We start from the raw sequence: 15,306 nt of genomic DNA, 5'->3' as shown, positions 1-15,306 counted from the left end.
CCTCTTGTAGTTGAAGTAAATTAGATAAATGTTCAACCTAGTTAAGTAGACGTTGATGCAAACAGGTTATACAGTGTGGAGCCAAAGCCTGGATTTGCAAGCAGTAATTTTGAAACTGGAGACTGGAGCCGTAAAATTATGTCAAGGAAAGTCATTGAGGTTAGTGGAGTTCCAGAGGCAAGTAATGATAATATACAGTATATCAGGTCAAATGTGGAATGAAGGTCAAAACATCACCACATTACAGGATTAACTCTTGATGGGAGTACCGAAAGTCAGATAACATAGGCTACACCAAAGAGGTTAATGTAAGTAGTTAATGTGTTTAGAATATATATTGGACTACATAAAACACATGTCTCTTATTATCCCTCCAGACAGATGTCTGTATCTGTATCAGTATTGGTGAAAGTGAAAATCTGTTTGGTTCTGGGTTGTTAGGATTAGTGGGTAATCGGTAATCAATTCTATGACGTTTCCTTAAAAGATTATTATGCTCTTGAAAATGTATGTTCTGTGATCTGAATATGCCTCTCCAGAGCTGTGACTTTTAACTCCCTATACTTTTAGGTCCAACCCCCATCACCATCTCTCCTAATCCTGCCATAATGTATACAGATACTGACATTATCCCCATTGAGCCTGCTAGTATAGATGATTTATGGTATAAATGACTGACAAAGAATGAAACAATGGCGTGCAAACTCTTGGCTGACAATTAGTGGGATGAAAGTGTGCTACATGTTTTGCTGTCAACTCCCCCCCACCCCTACACACACACACGCACTGCCCAGCTACTCACATAATCTGCTATATATTGTGCTGTAGTGTACTTTCTGTCTGTCTTTCTGACTTACTGTCTTTCTCTCTCAGACTTTTCTCTGTATCTCTCACTCTGAGCACAAAGATTAGAGTGTTGCATATCTAGCTGCCATGCTCAAGAATGAATCAATTAGCGTGCATGATTTACCTTGAGAGATCAGTGTATGCTTCATTCCCTCCCTTATTCAAGAGTACGCCACCAAGACAAAGCTGCAGTAGGCAAGATTTTTATGTAAAATTACATCAGTCTTTTCAGCTTAAATCCCAAAGTGGGGCTGCAGTAAAGAAGAGCGTCCCATCCCCCCTAGCTTAAACGCTGTAGATTTGCCCTATCATGATGTCAAGTATGGTCACTGGAGAACTTCTCTGTCCACAGGACAGAGCAATTGTTGTGATAGGCCTAGCAGGCCTGCATGACTCAGTTCACTTCATTATGGTTTGGATCAGCACTACTGGAAGTTCACAGTCTCTATTACTGTTCCACCACAGAACTTCACAACAAAATGTTAGAGTGGCTTTTTATTAAGTTTTTATCTAAAGGTTTTAACATTAAAGTGTACAGAAGAGGATTAAAATTTGAGTTCTGAGATTAATCTCAGACTTCTGAGAATAGTCAGAATTCTAAGAATTAAGTCAGAATTCTGAGATTCTGAGAATTAAATCAGAATTCTGAGATTCTGAGAATGAAGTTTTAAAGAATTCTGAGATTCTGAGAATTAAATCAGAATTCTGAGATTCTGAGAATTAAATCAGAATTCTGAGATTCTGAGAATGAAGTTTTAAAGAATTCTGAGATTAATTGCATAACTCAATTATATGTATATTTTTTTAGTCCTCTTCTGCAAAAGTGAAATAGAACTGGAACCAATAATATATCTGAATTGTACCTGGCTGCCCAAGGCAGGTTACCTTGGGCATTGTATATCTTAATTGCATGAGCTTCTGACTGTATCAACAAACACATCCTAAAATATCCCTGCAATGTCTCTGCTTCTTCACAGTGGCTCTCCATTCTCCTATAGCCTCAGCACATTCGATTTTATGTCTTTCCTATTGGCTCAACAATGCTACAACAATGAACTGGACAATGAGGGACTCAGTGAATCACATGTGTGCCTGTGTCCTTTTTGTCCTAGACCTTTTCAGATTGAAATATTGTGATAGAGTTAAAGAGCCATTGCTAACACTGATCACCTGAGGAGCTATAAGATAACCAGTCTAAAGGGCATTTATACTGTGGTATTTCCACTGTAGGCTATTCAAACCTGGCGCACATGCCTTACCTCTCTTCAGCTTCTTACATTGGTCAGCAGTGAGAATTTAAGACCACATTTATGTTTTCATACTCTCCATAAAAGCATTGAATTGCACTGAAGGCAAGTATATTTTATTTTCTCCCTTTGAAGGGTATGTACATGATACTGTACAAAACTCACCAGAAATTAGTTTTTAGAAGTAGATTTTCTAAATTTTCTCCCTGGGGGAGCATCATGCCCCAGACCCCCCTAGTATTTCTTTCAAAGATTATTTTTGTGGTATTTCTGCTTTATCAGAAAGTTCACAGTGACAAGAGATAGAAAAGATGGGATGGGGGTGGTTAACTGTTTGTGTTCTCTGGTGTCCCTACATGTGAGGCACTCTTAAGACATCTGATGTACAATTTTATGTGTCGCTTGGATGAGTCAGAGAACAGCATCATAGAGGCTCTAACCAGCCTAGGTTTTTAAATTGAATGCTGTATTGTTGTGGTTTTATTTTGTATGTCTTGTTTTCTTTCTTTTATATGCTATGGACCCTTTGTGAGTCTGAAATAAAGTTTGAATTGAATTGAATTATGACAGTCGGCAAAGGTAGGTACTCAAGATGTTGCATTTTCATGGCAGGCACCTCACCCAACTGAGCCACCAGGCGAGAAGATGTCCTTTTAGAGCTGAGTTTGAGTTGTCTCTGCCCCTTTCAGAGTCTGTGTAGACCGCTGCCATGAATAAGATCACCTAAAGGGGTTTAACCTTGCTATGGTATTGTCTGCCCTCTTTGTCACATTCACACTCCTATTTGAGCTATTGTTGCCCGTTGAAAACACTTTACCTGGCTGTGTCTGTTTCTCTGAGAAAAAAAAGAGAGCAGTGTTCAGCTCAGCAGACAATGACGTTCATTGTTGTTTATCACCATGAAGTGGCACTGCAGAGTTGTGGCAATAGCAAAAACATTCAATTACATTTCCAGATAAAGGAATGAATATCTACCCTAAAATCCTATCAGTGATTATTTAGACAAATACAGTGAAGCACATCTTTTCCTCACTGAAGAACACAGATAAAGGAATAACAAGGATAATGCATTCCATAGCATGTATGGCAGGTTCTTTTATATGAATGTTTTTGTATTAATGTGTAGATGGATGCAGATTGATGGGGCAATGGGGCACCTAAACTGATCATCTTGACGTATGTCATCATCAAGCCACCCCTTGAATCCCTAGAACACTTTAGAACTACTGATAAAGCAGATATTTTTCAAGTAATGCATAAAACTGTCAAAGGATTTGCTCAGAAGGCAGAGCGTAATATTAGACCTCCTCTTAACTCCTCCATGTAGTAAACACCAACCACTGAGGCGTGATGGAAAGAGCATCACATAATATTATTTGCTTGAATATGAAAAATTTAAGAAAACATGGATTTAACATACTGTATCTGTACACCAAAGCGTTCAATTAAGCTCCCTCCCAGAGATGTTGCAAAACATATTTGGTTGCAATTGAGCATTTTTGAAGTATTCGAGTGCTCAAGAATATTGGGGTAATCTACAAGCCCATCATCAAGCTCACAGATAGTGATGGGTTGATAGGATGAACTGAAATGAAATGAAATGAAATGAGAGTTGTCCCCTCCCCATCTCTCATCCTCCTGTCAGTCATTGTCCCGTTGAACAATAGCACGGCAGAATGAAGGATGGCTCTAGCGGGGATAAACAACCCTGTAATCCCGCTCCTCTCTCTGCTCTGCTTCGTCTCAGCAGTATAAATGGAAATCTCTGGGTGAAGCTGCACACGGGCCAGCCCCTACTTAACTAATATGATTAAGCGCCAGTGGGCGGAAGCAGCATATGTGTTGTCACAGGCTGAGGAAACAAACTCATCTTCAAAACCATTTTTATGGTGAACTTTGATAGTGATGCACCCAGAATTGCCAAACAATGCACAATGTGTCCAAATTAATAAAAATAACACACAGAAAAGTCTCCATGTTTTAAAAATAGAGAGAAAACAGGCCATCTGCCTCTTAGCATAGTGGAGCCGGGAGGATTTAATCCAGATTATGGCCGAGGCAAAACTGTTTTTTTTTTTTGCGTCTGCTGCTGGTCGTCAGTGTGTCCTTGGCTACATAGACAAGCGGCAGGTTAGCCAGACAGCTACCACTGGATTTGACAGCTATAGGAACCCAAACCGGAGGGCACCATAAGTGGAGCAACTTCAGTTTAATCAAAAAAAATATTCTCACCCTAGCAGAGCGAATAATCACATAAGGCAAGATGGCTTTCTTGATCAAGAGCATGATTGGTAACCCATTGTCAGGAATTGGTCTTGGCGGTGGAGGTGACAAGGAAGAGGAGGCCACCCCTTCAGACCCCGCCAAAGCAGCAGGGATGACACGCGAGGAGTATGAGGAGTACCAAAAACAGTTGGTGGAGGAGAAGTAAGTTGTAACCGGGACAGCACTCCATTTTGTTTTGGTGTCACTGGCCCATGGAAGATAGCTTGGCTGCAGAATGTGTGGCAAGACAATCTGACCTTGACAAGCCATTATTTATTTCATCACGACATTTTACAATTTAAAGAATTGTTGTTTTTTATTATTCTTTTGCATCTGCCTCTAACTTTAAATAATTTCATCACATCAGAAACAGGCTTAATTTAAATTTACATTTATACTTTTTATTAAGTTTCATTGAGCATGTAGTATTTTGTGACAGATGCTTCTGTTGCTCAAGGTCAGCACAGATGAACCACCATAATGCATAATTTTCCAGAATGTTCTGCATAATTTGGGGAACATCCATTGCAGCCAAAGGTCATGCTAGACCCTATAATATAGCAATCTGATCAATAATCTCCCATAATCAATCTGCAGTTCCAGCAATAAACGTTATTGATGTTTATTTGCAAAGACTCTCTAGCATTAAACGCAAACTCAAATAAGCAATGTAAAAATCAGATAGCCCCCATGATAAAATTGCATAAAATTTCACCATATTTATTACTTGCACTTCAAAGGGTTTTATAGGAGTAAATGTTCCAGTGTTTGACCCAAGATGATAAAAAACAATCTGGTTCCCTCTATCCTTGGTTGTGTAAAGGAAAACAATTTGTTAAAGATTAAATTACAATGTTTGCACATACCTGCACAATTAAATTAAAGAATATAGTTTTCACTTTCTTTATACACAACTATTTTGAAAGCATCTTATTGTTGTTGTTGTTGTTGTTGTTGTTGTTGTTGTTGTTGTTGTTGTTGTTACATTTTTGATAAATGTTTATAACTCCTCTAATATGAGCAGCAGGTTTTGTTTTGTAGTACAGTAGAGTATGGTTAGTTTTTCCTGTGCAAAGCTCCTTTCACTGAAACATAAATATAAGTAATGAAATGTTCACTTGCCAACAATATGATTTAAAGTGCTATTCTCTAAATAAATTATGTTTGGATGGAAAATATCAAATCATTATCAAATCACATTTTGCATATTTTAACAGTAATCCACCCTAAATTCCATTTTGAGAAAAGTGGAGAACATTTATTTTTTTGTCAAATGTGAATTTTGACTTTGGTAATCCACAGAAGATTCCTCACCATCAGACCCAGTCAGCATGAATTACATAACAAGATTTGTCCAGCCTCTACTCTGCTGTTTGGGACATGTATTCATTTGTTTCAAAATGACAATGTCCTCCAAAAATTGACATTTCTAGCAACAATGTCAGATCTACTACTTTAATTCTTGATGCAAACAAAATATGTGATGGAAAATAAACATAATAGATTGCGACTATATGCTGACATTTAAAATCTGTCCAAATATACAATCAGTCCAGTTGAACATGTTTAACAATCCTACGGCCTCAGTACATTACATTGTTATTTCAGTAGTGCAAGCTGTGGTGTCTTGGCCTGATCTCAAATCTGCCTCACTCAATCTGTCCTAATAATCCCCATCTTTAATTGGCTGAGGGAAAAGGCACAAGTCTCTCCTTGAAAATACAGGAAAATGCAGGCTCTCACAAATGGTACTGAAAAGCAGTAATTGGATTACAGATGCTTTTAATAAATGGGCTATGGTAACTCAGAAGCATATTTAAAAGGAAAAGACTTTTTGAGATTATGTCTAATAATCTGATATATTTGACATCTTGAAATAATGGTCTGTGTTGGCTGTAGATGTTGCTAACATTTATATCATGATGACATTCAATTTGTTGTGTAACTTACAGTCTCAGTTCAACTTTTATATTCTATGGACCTAAAGGAGGTAAAGTAATACAGAAGTAACTGAAAGTAAACATTTTACATCACTGAGGTAAAGACATTTTGTGGATTACATTTCAGATTACAGTTTTAAGCAAATAACATATAATGGATTATATTATATTATATATAAGTATCTTCTGCTACCCTGTAAAATAACCCTGTTAAACATCAAATCCTAAAGGAAAACGCTTTCAAACAAGGCAAGAGCTTTTCATTAAACTCTATTGATTTCAAGTAAAACAAGATACTTAGTGGACTGCAACACACCTACATTTGCCAAAACCCTCAACCCACAATTCATGCATAAAAATAGGCATGCATGTTCAAAATAGAGGTCTCAATGTCTATACGAATTTTGGAAGGATATATATAGTCCAACCCCAAACCCACCATGACTTAAAAGACATTTTGTGATAGGGGCCATATGAACTCACACCAATGTAACTTTTTTGTATTTTGACTAATATTTGTCTCTAGAAATATGTTTCAAATTCCATGAAACTTGATTGAGCTCCCACCGCCTGAGTTTAAAATGCATCAGCAGACATGGTTTCCTACTTTAACGATACCTAGGTGCCAAGCTTCATGACAATTGGACAAAGTGTTGTGGAGTTACGGCCGATATTGTGATAAGCTATGGTGACCATGGTGACCATGTTGTTGGACCACTTTATATACCATTTATGCATGTCAAACTGTTAATGATGTGTACTGTGGTGTGGATATGAGAAAAATGGAAGAATTCATACTCAAACAGCATTTTTTCTGGAAACTCAAAATGTTGAAAAATCCATAATAATGGATTCCAGCCACTGATACATTGATCCTCCACTGATGATCCTTTGACAAATTTGTAGAGCAAGGTCAGCTATACATGTGTACCAAGTTTCAAATTATTGGACTCAAAATGTGTAACTGCATTTTTTAAATATGGATTAACTTCTTACTCCACTACATTTTAACATGATTCACCAAGATAGAACTTCTAATGTTGATTATGTTATGTTGACTATGACTGTGCACACATCTACACATACATGCCCGGGAAAATGAAATAAGAGCCGACTTTTGACAAAAAGGAGCTTTCTGGCTGTTTTTTTACTTCTGCTTGGACTTGTCAAAATGTAGCTGTTTGTCACTCCAGATAGATTAATAGAAAACAAAACATATAATACACATGATCACTCCAATGAAAAACCAGTCACTGAGATTACATAGTCTAGACATGGATAGCTTTTCTTTTTAAAATGTGTTTACCCAAGAGGTCATTAACATCCAGGTCATAGCTTGCTGCTTTCCTGTTTGTATTCTTCATTAAAACAACAACATTCTTCACTGTGCATTTAGTGTAATCTGTTGGGGATGCTTTCATGACCAACAATAAAAGTTATTGTGCAATAATATTTATTGTTTCTGTATTTCAGGATGGAGAGAGATGCAGATTTCTTGCACAAGAAGGCAGAGAGGGCAACACTCAGGGTTTGCCTCAGAGATAAGTACCGGCTGCCAAAGGTAAGTAGGTTTGTAGTGCAACATTTGTAGAGTAATATATATTTTTGGTTCACTTCAGTACCACAAGTTTGGCTGCAACTTAAATATAACTCCAAAATCAGCTGCGGAACGGTTGCACACAGGACAGTTAAAATGCAGTCTGTGTAAAAGTGTTGTAATTTGCATTCTTTATTTAATTTGATTCATCTTTTTAGTCATTTAACAAGGACTGGTCAAAATAATGGACATGAACTTTCCCTTTCAATGCAGAAAATGCAGCATTGACTACTGAGTTTATTGTCCTTTAACCCTCATAGTGCCTGGGCAGGTAGAAGAACAAATAGCTTCTTCATGCTTGGTGGAAGTTGTCTTTATCCGTTCAGCAGCAGTACTTGGTGGTTCTAGCTTGGACAACAGCAGGTGGAAGCCATGCCAACAGATTAGGGAGCAAGATGTTCAATAACAGTCCTGAAGACTTTACGTGTCCCATATTGCACCTTGAGTCTTACAAAGCCAAATGCCACTGAGCAGGTGTCCCAGGCTCATTAGGCAACGCAAGGCAGTGTGTACTGACTTTAAGAAAGGACTACATCTACTTTAGCGGATGTAAACTGAGTGATTCCAGGATTGTGAAGGATTCTTACATCGGGGAAAAGTTAAATTAGCTGCAATGGAAGGAGAAAAAAAGGTATGTTGGGATTATATTTAAACCATTTGCGGATGATTCATAATAGTCACAGTTTAAATCCCATAAATCAATCTTGTGGTGAAAACATGCTTATTAACAAATAGCATGTTTTTTTAATTGTAAAATAGCAAAGGGGATATGAATTGTGGGTTTTCTAATACGATGTAAAGTTGAATGCAGTGGTAACCATGGTTGCTGCCGGCATTTTTCACTGTTGCATGCAATAGACACTCAATTGTTCAGTGTTCTCTATTAGACAATAGCTGCATTTCCTCTGTGTTTGTCTTTTAAATTGAAACCACACATAAACCTTGAGGACAAATGGCAGGAAAAAATATGAATAAACCTAATTATTTTTCTTAATTGCATACCATGCCATCTTGAAAAGATAATATAACAAAGGCTACTGAGTATGATGTGTCTTTATTGGGACCATGTGTGTATTTTCACCATGGCAACCTAGAGTGCCAAAAGAAAGATAAATATATAAGAAATCTAAAGATATCCTGTTCTGTTGACTGCTTTGTTTTAACTGGGGTGGTGGTACATAATGACTTGAATATGTGTAGTAATATATTCAGTGGTTCAAGTATTTGAAGAGAAGTTGGTGCTGATAGTCTAATGGAATTAGGGTCTCGTGCAACGCTATAGAAGATATCTTTAGTCCATCGTTAGGATTCAGAGAGGAAAGGCTAAGGCAGGTCTCAGATAATCCCACAGATTGAAGTTAAAGTAGTCACAGCACAGTCTGCATTGCATGAGTGTTCCAGATATTTAGTGGTTAGGTTTATGTTCAGAAGTCATCAAATTTAGTATTCCTATAATGTAACACCACATTATTGAGGAAATGAAGATATAATGTCAAAAGGAGACTCATCTCTGCTTCACAAAAATATTGAAAATAGAATGCAGAATGTCTTCTAGAAAGCAATTACCGGGACGTGGATTAAGCTACATCCTAGAGTTGGCCTACATCTATTTGTTTGTTTGTAAATTGAATTTAAGTTGAATATTTTATTGAATAATACTTTTCTTCTTTGCTGAACCCAGCCTGATGTGCTTTAAAGGTTTTGAATGTTACAGCAAAACTAAACTGAGGTTGAAGCAGGGAAATATGATTATTCAAAACACAGTCAACAGGTTTTTTTGTTTTTTTTCTAGTTTTATACTCAAATCAACAAATAAACTATCCTCTGATAAACCAAGGTTGATAAATTAGATATGTCTACAACAATGTGGAAGTTTGGCAAATGTGAGATCAGCTAATTATATCAAAAGCTCTCATGTCAGCCATCAGGTTGTGTACTTCTGAAAATGATTATTCAATACCATAACATACAGACCTACTGTAGTTATAAACAGCGAAAACAAAATGTGCCTTTTCTCTCGTGTAGTACATAGAAAGCCTATAATGTCTGTCAGTGAAGTGACATTATGCAGCATCGACTGAACACTCTCTTTAAATCTAAGAAGTTTTGAAAAGAAAAAAATACCCACCAGCCTACTCCATCCTTTAGATATAAAAATCTTTTTCATATGCATTATTCTTTTAGGCTAAAATATTACATATACAATAACATGGCCATGTTCTAGATGAGAAATTATTAAAAACTCTTTAAAATAGTTTGGCTGTAAGACTCGTTAGACTAAAAACGTCTCAATATTCTATCTGTTTGTAAAGATATTGCTAATAATCAGATTGAATTTAATAGCCTCTGCAATATATCTCTCTGGCTACACCTACTGTATGCCTAGCTGGGTTCTGACCATGTTTTGTCTCCGATGTTGTCATACACAGAGCGAGCAGGATGAGAACATGATCGAGATGGCTGGGGATGATGTGGATGTGCCAGAGGAGCTCCTCAAGATGGTGGACGAGGATGCCACAGAGGAGGAGGGCAAGGACTCCATCCTGGGTCAGATGCAAAACTTGCAGAACATGGACATGGACCAGCTCAAGGAGAAGGCCTCAGCTACTGTCACCGAGTTGAAGACCAAGGCAGAGGAGAAGTGCACTGTCATGTGAACAGGCAGCGAAAGCGTCCGTTTTTAAATAATGAAGAAGAAAAGAAAGGAAAGGGAAAAGAAAGGGGATAACACAAGAAAATACACAATTCCAACGCTTTCTGGGAATCTACAGGCCAAGCTGTGTTAAAAGGTCTGGGATTCAGTTACACTGTAGTATGCCTACAAAGTATTCGAATAATCTTCCAGTACCAAAACCTTTAGCACAGCCATAGCACAGTATTATATTATTACCGCTACCACTTTGCATCTACTCCCACAAAGGCTATAGCTGTTCCCCTGTCTCCCTGTTACTGTATGGGAAGTACTTTTCAACTTAACATTACGATCAACTAACAATTCCTGGATTGAATCACATCCAGGGTGTCTCTCCCTCATGACCATCTCTTTTAGAGAAAATATGTAGAGACGTGATCCTGTCCACAGAACGCCAGGCCTGATTTCCCCGGAACATTCCTAGCCAAGTTATATTGTTTATTTCTTTCCACAACTCTCTCACATGGTCACAAGATACAATCAATTTCAAAATGTTCATGATTCTTAATATAATTTTCATTTTTTTTTTCTTTGTTTGTTGTAAAATGAGACAGTCTGGTCTTCTAAAAGTGTGTTGCTCAGTCAAAGAAATAACAAGCAAGTCTTGGTAAAAACCCACACAATCTTGTCTAAGTTATTTGTTTCAATGCCCCTTCCCCCGCTCCTTTTGGTTTGTTGATGTTATTCTAGATTTTTTTTTTTTTTTTTTTTTGTATGTGGTGTCTGAATAAATGATGATATTTAGATGTTTTTTTTTCCTTTCTGTGTTATTACAAGGCTGACAATCTTGACAAGTCTTATGAGATGGTTGACTTCAAATGTTGGCAGTAATTGTCAATAAAATGTGTACATGTTTTGCAGACTACTCCACATACTCTTAGAAGCATGACCACTTCTATCCTAATAATCATTAAAAGCAGTTGAGCCTGGCAGAGATCAAACATTTGCAGATTTGCACAAAGCATAATTTGGTAATACTGTATGTTTTTATTCCATAAATAAAAACACTGTACATAAACACTGACAAATATATGGAAGTATTTCAAATTGAGAATACAAATGGATTGTTAAAATAAAGGTGTCTATTGAATACATACAATATGTCAGTTTGTGTTTTGAAGGTTGAATGGTATGCCTTACCGAAGCTGAAGCTATAAAGCTGCTTTCTGCAGCATAACACAAACATCTTAATTCAAACTTTTGTTGTCTTTAGTTCGATTTATGTGCTATTATCATTAATTAGAACTATATGGGAAAGTTCCTGGATCGGGAAAAGACCCATGGAGACCTTGTTATCCTTATTAACTATAATGTCACTGTGTGGGGCTGTTTCGATAAAATCACCACTGATTACATTTCAGAAGCTTAACGGCTGTCTGATGATGAACTTCACCTAAATTTACAATTCAGAATTCAGGGGAAATTCTGTTAGATGGCCATCAAACATAAAGATTAAGCAACTAGGATTAAATCCCAACTACTTGAATAGGGGCTGATAAAGTGAATGAAGAAATGGGTCTTAATTTAATTGGACATTATTCAAACATTTGCTTGGGATGATTAGGCAGAGGGGGGGGGGGGGGAATCCTCAATGTTTGGAATTTCACGTGAGCCCAAGTTTAAAAGGCTGCGGATTTGTAAGGTCTGGAGATTACTAGCTAATAGGATCAGCATAGCAAGGTTGTCAGTCCATGCCCTTCTCTCTCTCTGTCTCTGTCACCAGAGGGACATATCACAGTACAATTTTTAGTCTTGCAATATCTTAAATCTCATAGAGCAGTACATCTTGAATGCTTTTTAGATTTTCTTCTTTATTCTTTTCATTCACCGAGTCCATCACAAAGCTTTCATTGCAAGGTTGGTGTGCAGCAATTCTAGAAATTGTAGTGGAGCGAGCAGCAAGGTTACTGTCACCGCCTTCTACATTCTTCTTCAAGTAAGCAACAAAACACACAAAGAATCCCCATCTAAGACATATTTGGTTATGCAAAGTCTCTTGATTCTCCAAAAAATTGTGGGGCTGCTTAACTAGGAATTAAAATGGTAATACGTCCCATACTACACACACATGCTTGAATTAGCTAGCTTAATTGTCTTTAATGTAAAAATATTTCTTTATTGTTCGTGTGAATTATAGGCCACCATCACTCAAGGGGGGGGGGGGGGATCTCTATGCCAGAAACTCCTGTAGGAGAAAAATTCTCTCAGTGTTGTCTCTCAATTCCTACTCATCAATAAAGGGTGATAGAAGTCATAGATTACCTAATGCCCCTTTAAGGTGCTTCAATATGTGGACAAAACATTGTTTCCACAAAGGGTGTCTTATTGAAGCACAACCAAAGCCAAATACTGGCTTTGGCTGGGTTTTCATTTAAATTAATTGGATTGAAGACATTCTTTCACTGTAAAGATGAGTGACTGAGCAGTCCCATACACATGATTCAGGTGAAAGCTTGCATAGTTCTCATAGATGCTCTCACATCCTTAGAGGAGTGGGACGGCAACAATAGTTTTAAATCAATTAAATCTGCAAGAAATTTCTTTTAGTCTCCTCTTCATTAGTATTGTCAACACAAGACTTTACTTGGCATTATACCTAAACAGAAGCTTCAGCCTCTACATGACATTCAAGGCCAACTGGCTGAGTATTGTAGTAATGAGAAAGAAATGGAATGTTCAGCTGTTCAGTTCAATGTTCTTTTTCCACAGTTCCTGGTATTCAGTCTGGTAAGATAGGCAGAGCCCAAAGCCTTTTCAATAAGATAGACAACCTAAGAAACAGTTCACCCAACATGCAAGTTACTGTTAATCACAGATGATATAGTCTCTCTCTCTCTCTCTCTCTCTCTCTCTCTATCTCTCTCTCTCTCTCTCTCTATCTCTCTCTCTCTCTCTCTCTCTCTCTCTCTCTCTCTCTATCTATCTATCTATCTATCTATCTATCTATCTATCTATCTATCACACATAGGCTACTATGCACAATAGCACTGAGTGGTCTTTTAAAAAAAAAAAAAAAGCAATGCTGTAAAAACTATAAGCACTTGAACACTACAATAATGCAGTTCCTGGAAATGAATGAATAAAGCAGGATTTAGTGGTCCTCCATTGTATTCAGACCCTCAATCCACAGTCTTCACTCTGGACATGATTAGAATAAAACAACAACAACAAACTAACTTTAAATAAAAAAGCTGTTAAAAGGAATGTGTGCTTTACAGATGCAAAAACCTTTGGTGTTAATATTAAAAAGGTGTGTAGTTAGCATCTCTCTCTCTCTCTCTCTCTCTCTCTCTCTCTCTCTCTCTCTCTCTCTCTCTCTCTCTCTCTCTCTTTCTCTCTCTCTCTCTCTCTCTCGCTCTCCCTCTCTCTGTTTCTTGCTCTCTCTCTCTCCGTCTCTCTCCCTCCCTTAGGCAAACAAAGGATAATGTCACCTTCTGTAATTAGGAAAAGCTAAATAGTTTTAGGGTTTTAATGCTTTTGAGTAAAATAATGTAATCCCCTTAAGCAGTATGTGGTCTAAGGATTACTGAACTGCTGTCAATCTTTGTTTAGTGTTAGTTACACATGTTTATAGCTCAACATTCACAAAGTCTGTAAATTTTATTTGAGACTAATTTGCAGAACAAATAACACCTACAACAAACTGTTCCTCAGGCCACTTAGTGGTGATCGAGTCACTTGGTTTAGTAAAAGCAACTCTGTCCTCCCAGTTTGGTCTGGTTCAAACACAAACACCATTCTGAATACATAATAGCCTATTATTTCATTGGGCAATGATTATGAGACAATATTAAATGTATTTAAGTTTTTCATGAAATATGTGAAAGTTGATGTATAATATACTATTTCATTATTAAAAACTTTGTTTTTTGTTTATGTTTTCTCTGCTGACAAACTAAAGCCCCTTTAAGAAACAATCAATTGAGTAACTGAACCTGGTCAGTCCATGAGGTCAGTAATAGCAGAATAGCAGCATATGATCATCCTACAAAACAAATAATATCATTCTTCAACTAAATGTAATTTCTCTTCATTTTGGCAATAATGTCTTGATGCTTTGATTAAATATTAAGCTGTCATCTTGCAATCCATGCCCTGACAAGAAATCTTGTAATTATGATTTTGTTCTACCTTAATCTGTAGGCCTAATCTTTAACCCGCTCCTCTTTTTTCACAGGCTAACATGAACATGACATCTGGAGGAGGGGAAAGATGGTTTTAAGATTTATGTAAGTAGGTTTAGAGCCAGCACTGACTGTTGTGCGGTGATGCACTTGAGATGAAGAGGAGTTAAGGAGGGTTTGCACCGGTGCCTCGGTGCACAGCTACTAAGTAGTGAGTTACCCCTAAATCCAGGGGCAAATCCCGCAGGACGTCCCCTCTCTGACGTGCTGTGGGGGGTACCACATGAGTAGGGGGTCTTACACCAGGGACTACTTTAAAAGCCCCCTCTGAAGATGCGGTATATTCACTGAGGAAGACGGTCTGGAAGGTTGACACCGGTCTTATTCTTGCAATGAATGGTTGTGGTTGTTTTTTTGTTTTGTTTTTGTTTTTTGTTTTGTTTAGTTTTTGAGCAACTTTTCTCAACAGACCGCAGTCTACGATTCAGAATTTCTGAATTGCAACTTTAATAAGGATTGAGGATTGAGAACAACTTCAACATCATCAAGAAACCGGAAGTGTGAAATCGGAGTGTGTAATTTACAGTCTTTTGAC

At 37.4% G+C, this 15,306-nt stretch overlaps 1 protein-coding gene across 1 annotated transcript; it reads left to right on the top strand.

Moving 5' to 3' along the window:
- Positions 1 to 4,356: 4,356 nt before the first annotated feature.
- cplx4a (complexin 4a) lies at positions 4,357 to 11,659 on the top strand. The gene is made up of 3 exons (XM_071529427.1): positions 4,357 to 4,520; positions 7,772 to 7,859; positions 10,325 to 11,659. Exons 1-3 carry the CDS (start codon positions 4,357 to 4,359, stop codon positions 10,550 to 10,552), a joined length of 480 nt encoding a protein of 159 aa, XP_071385528.1. The 3' UTR covers positions 10,553 to 11,659.
- The last annotated feature ends 3,647 nt before the right edge of the window (positions 11,660 to 15,306 follow it).

The sequence above is a fragment of the Centroberyx affinis genome, unplaced genomic scaffold (genome assembly GCF_046629955.1).
Source record: "Centroberyx affinis isolate AG114_WGS23_722 - 3 ecotype Tasmania unplaced genomic scaffold, CSIRO-AGI_Caff_v1 ptg001787l_1, whole genome shotgun sequence".
Lineage (NCBI taxonomy): Eukaryota > Metazoa > Chordata > Actinopteri > Beryciformes > Berycidae > Centroberyx > Centroberyx affinis.
This window is presented reverse-complemented; position numbering and strand designations above follow the sequence as displayed.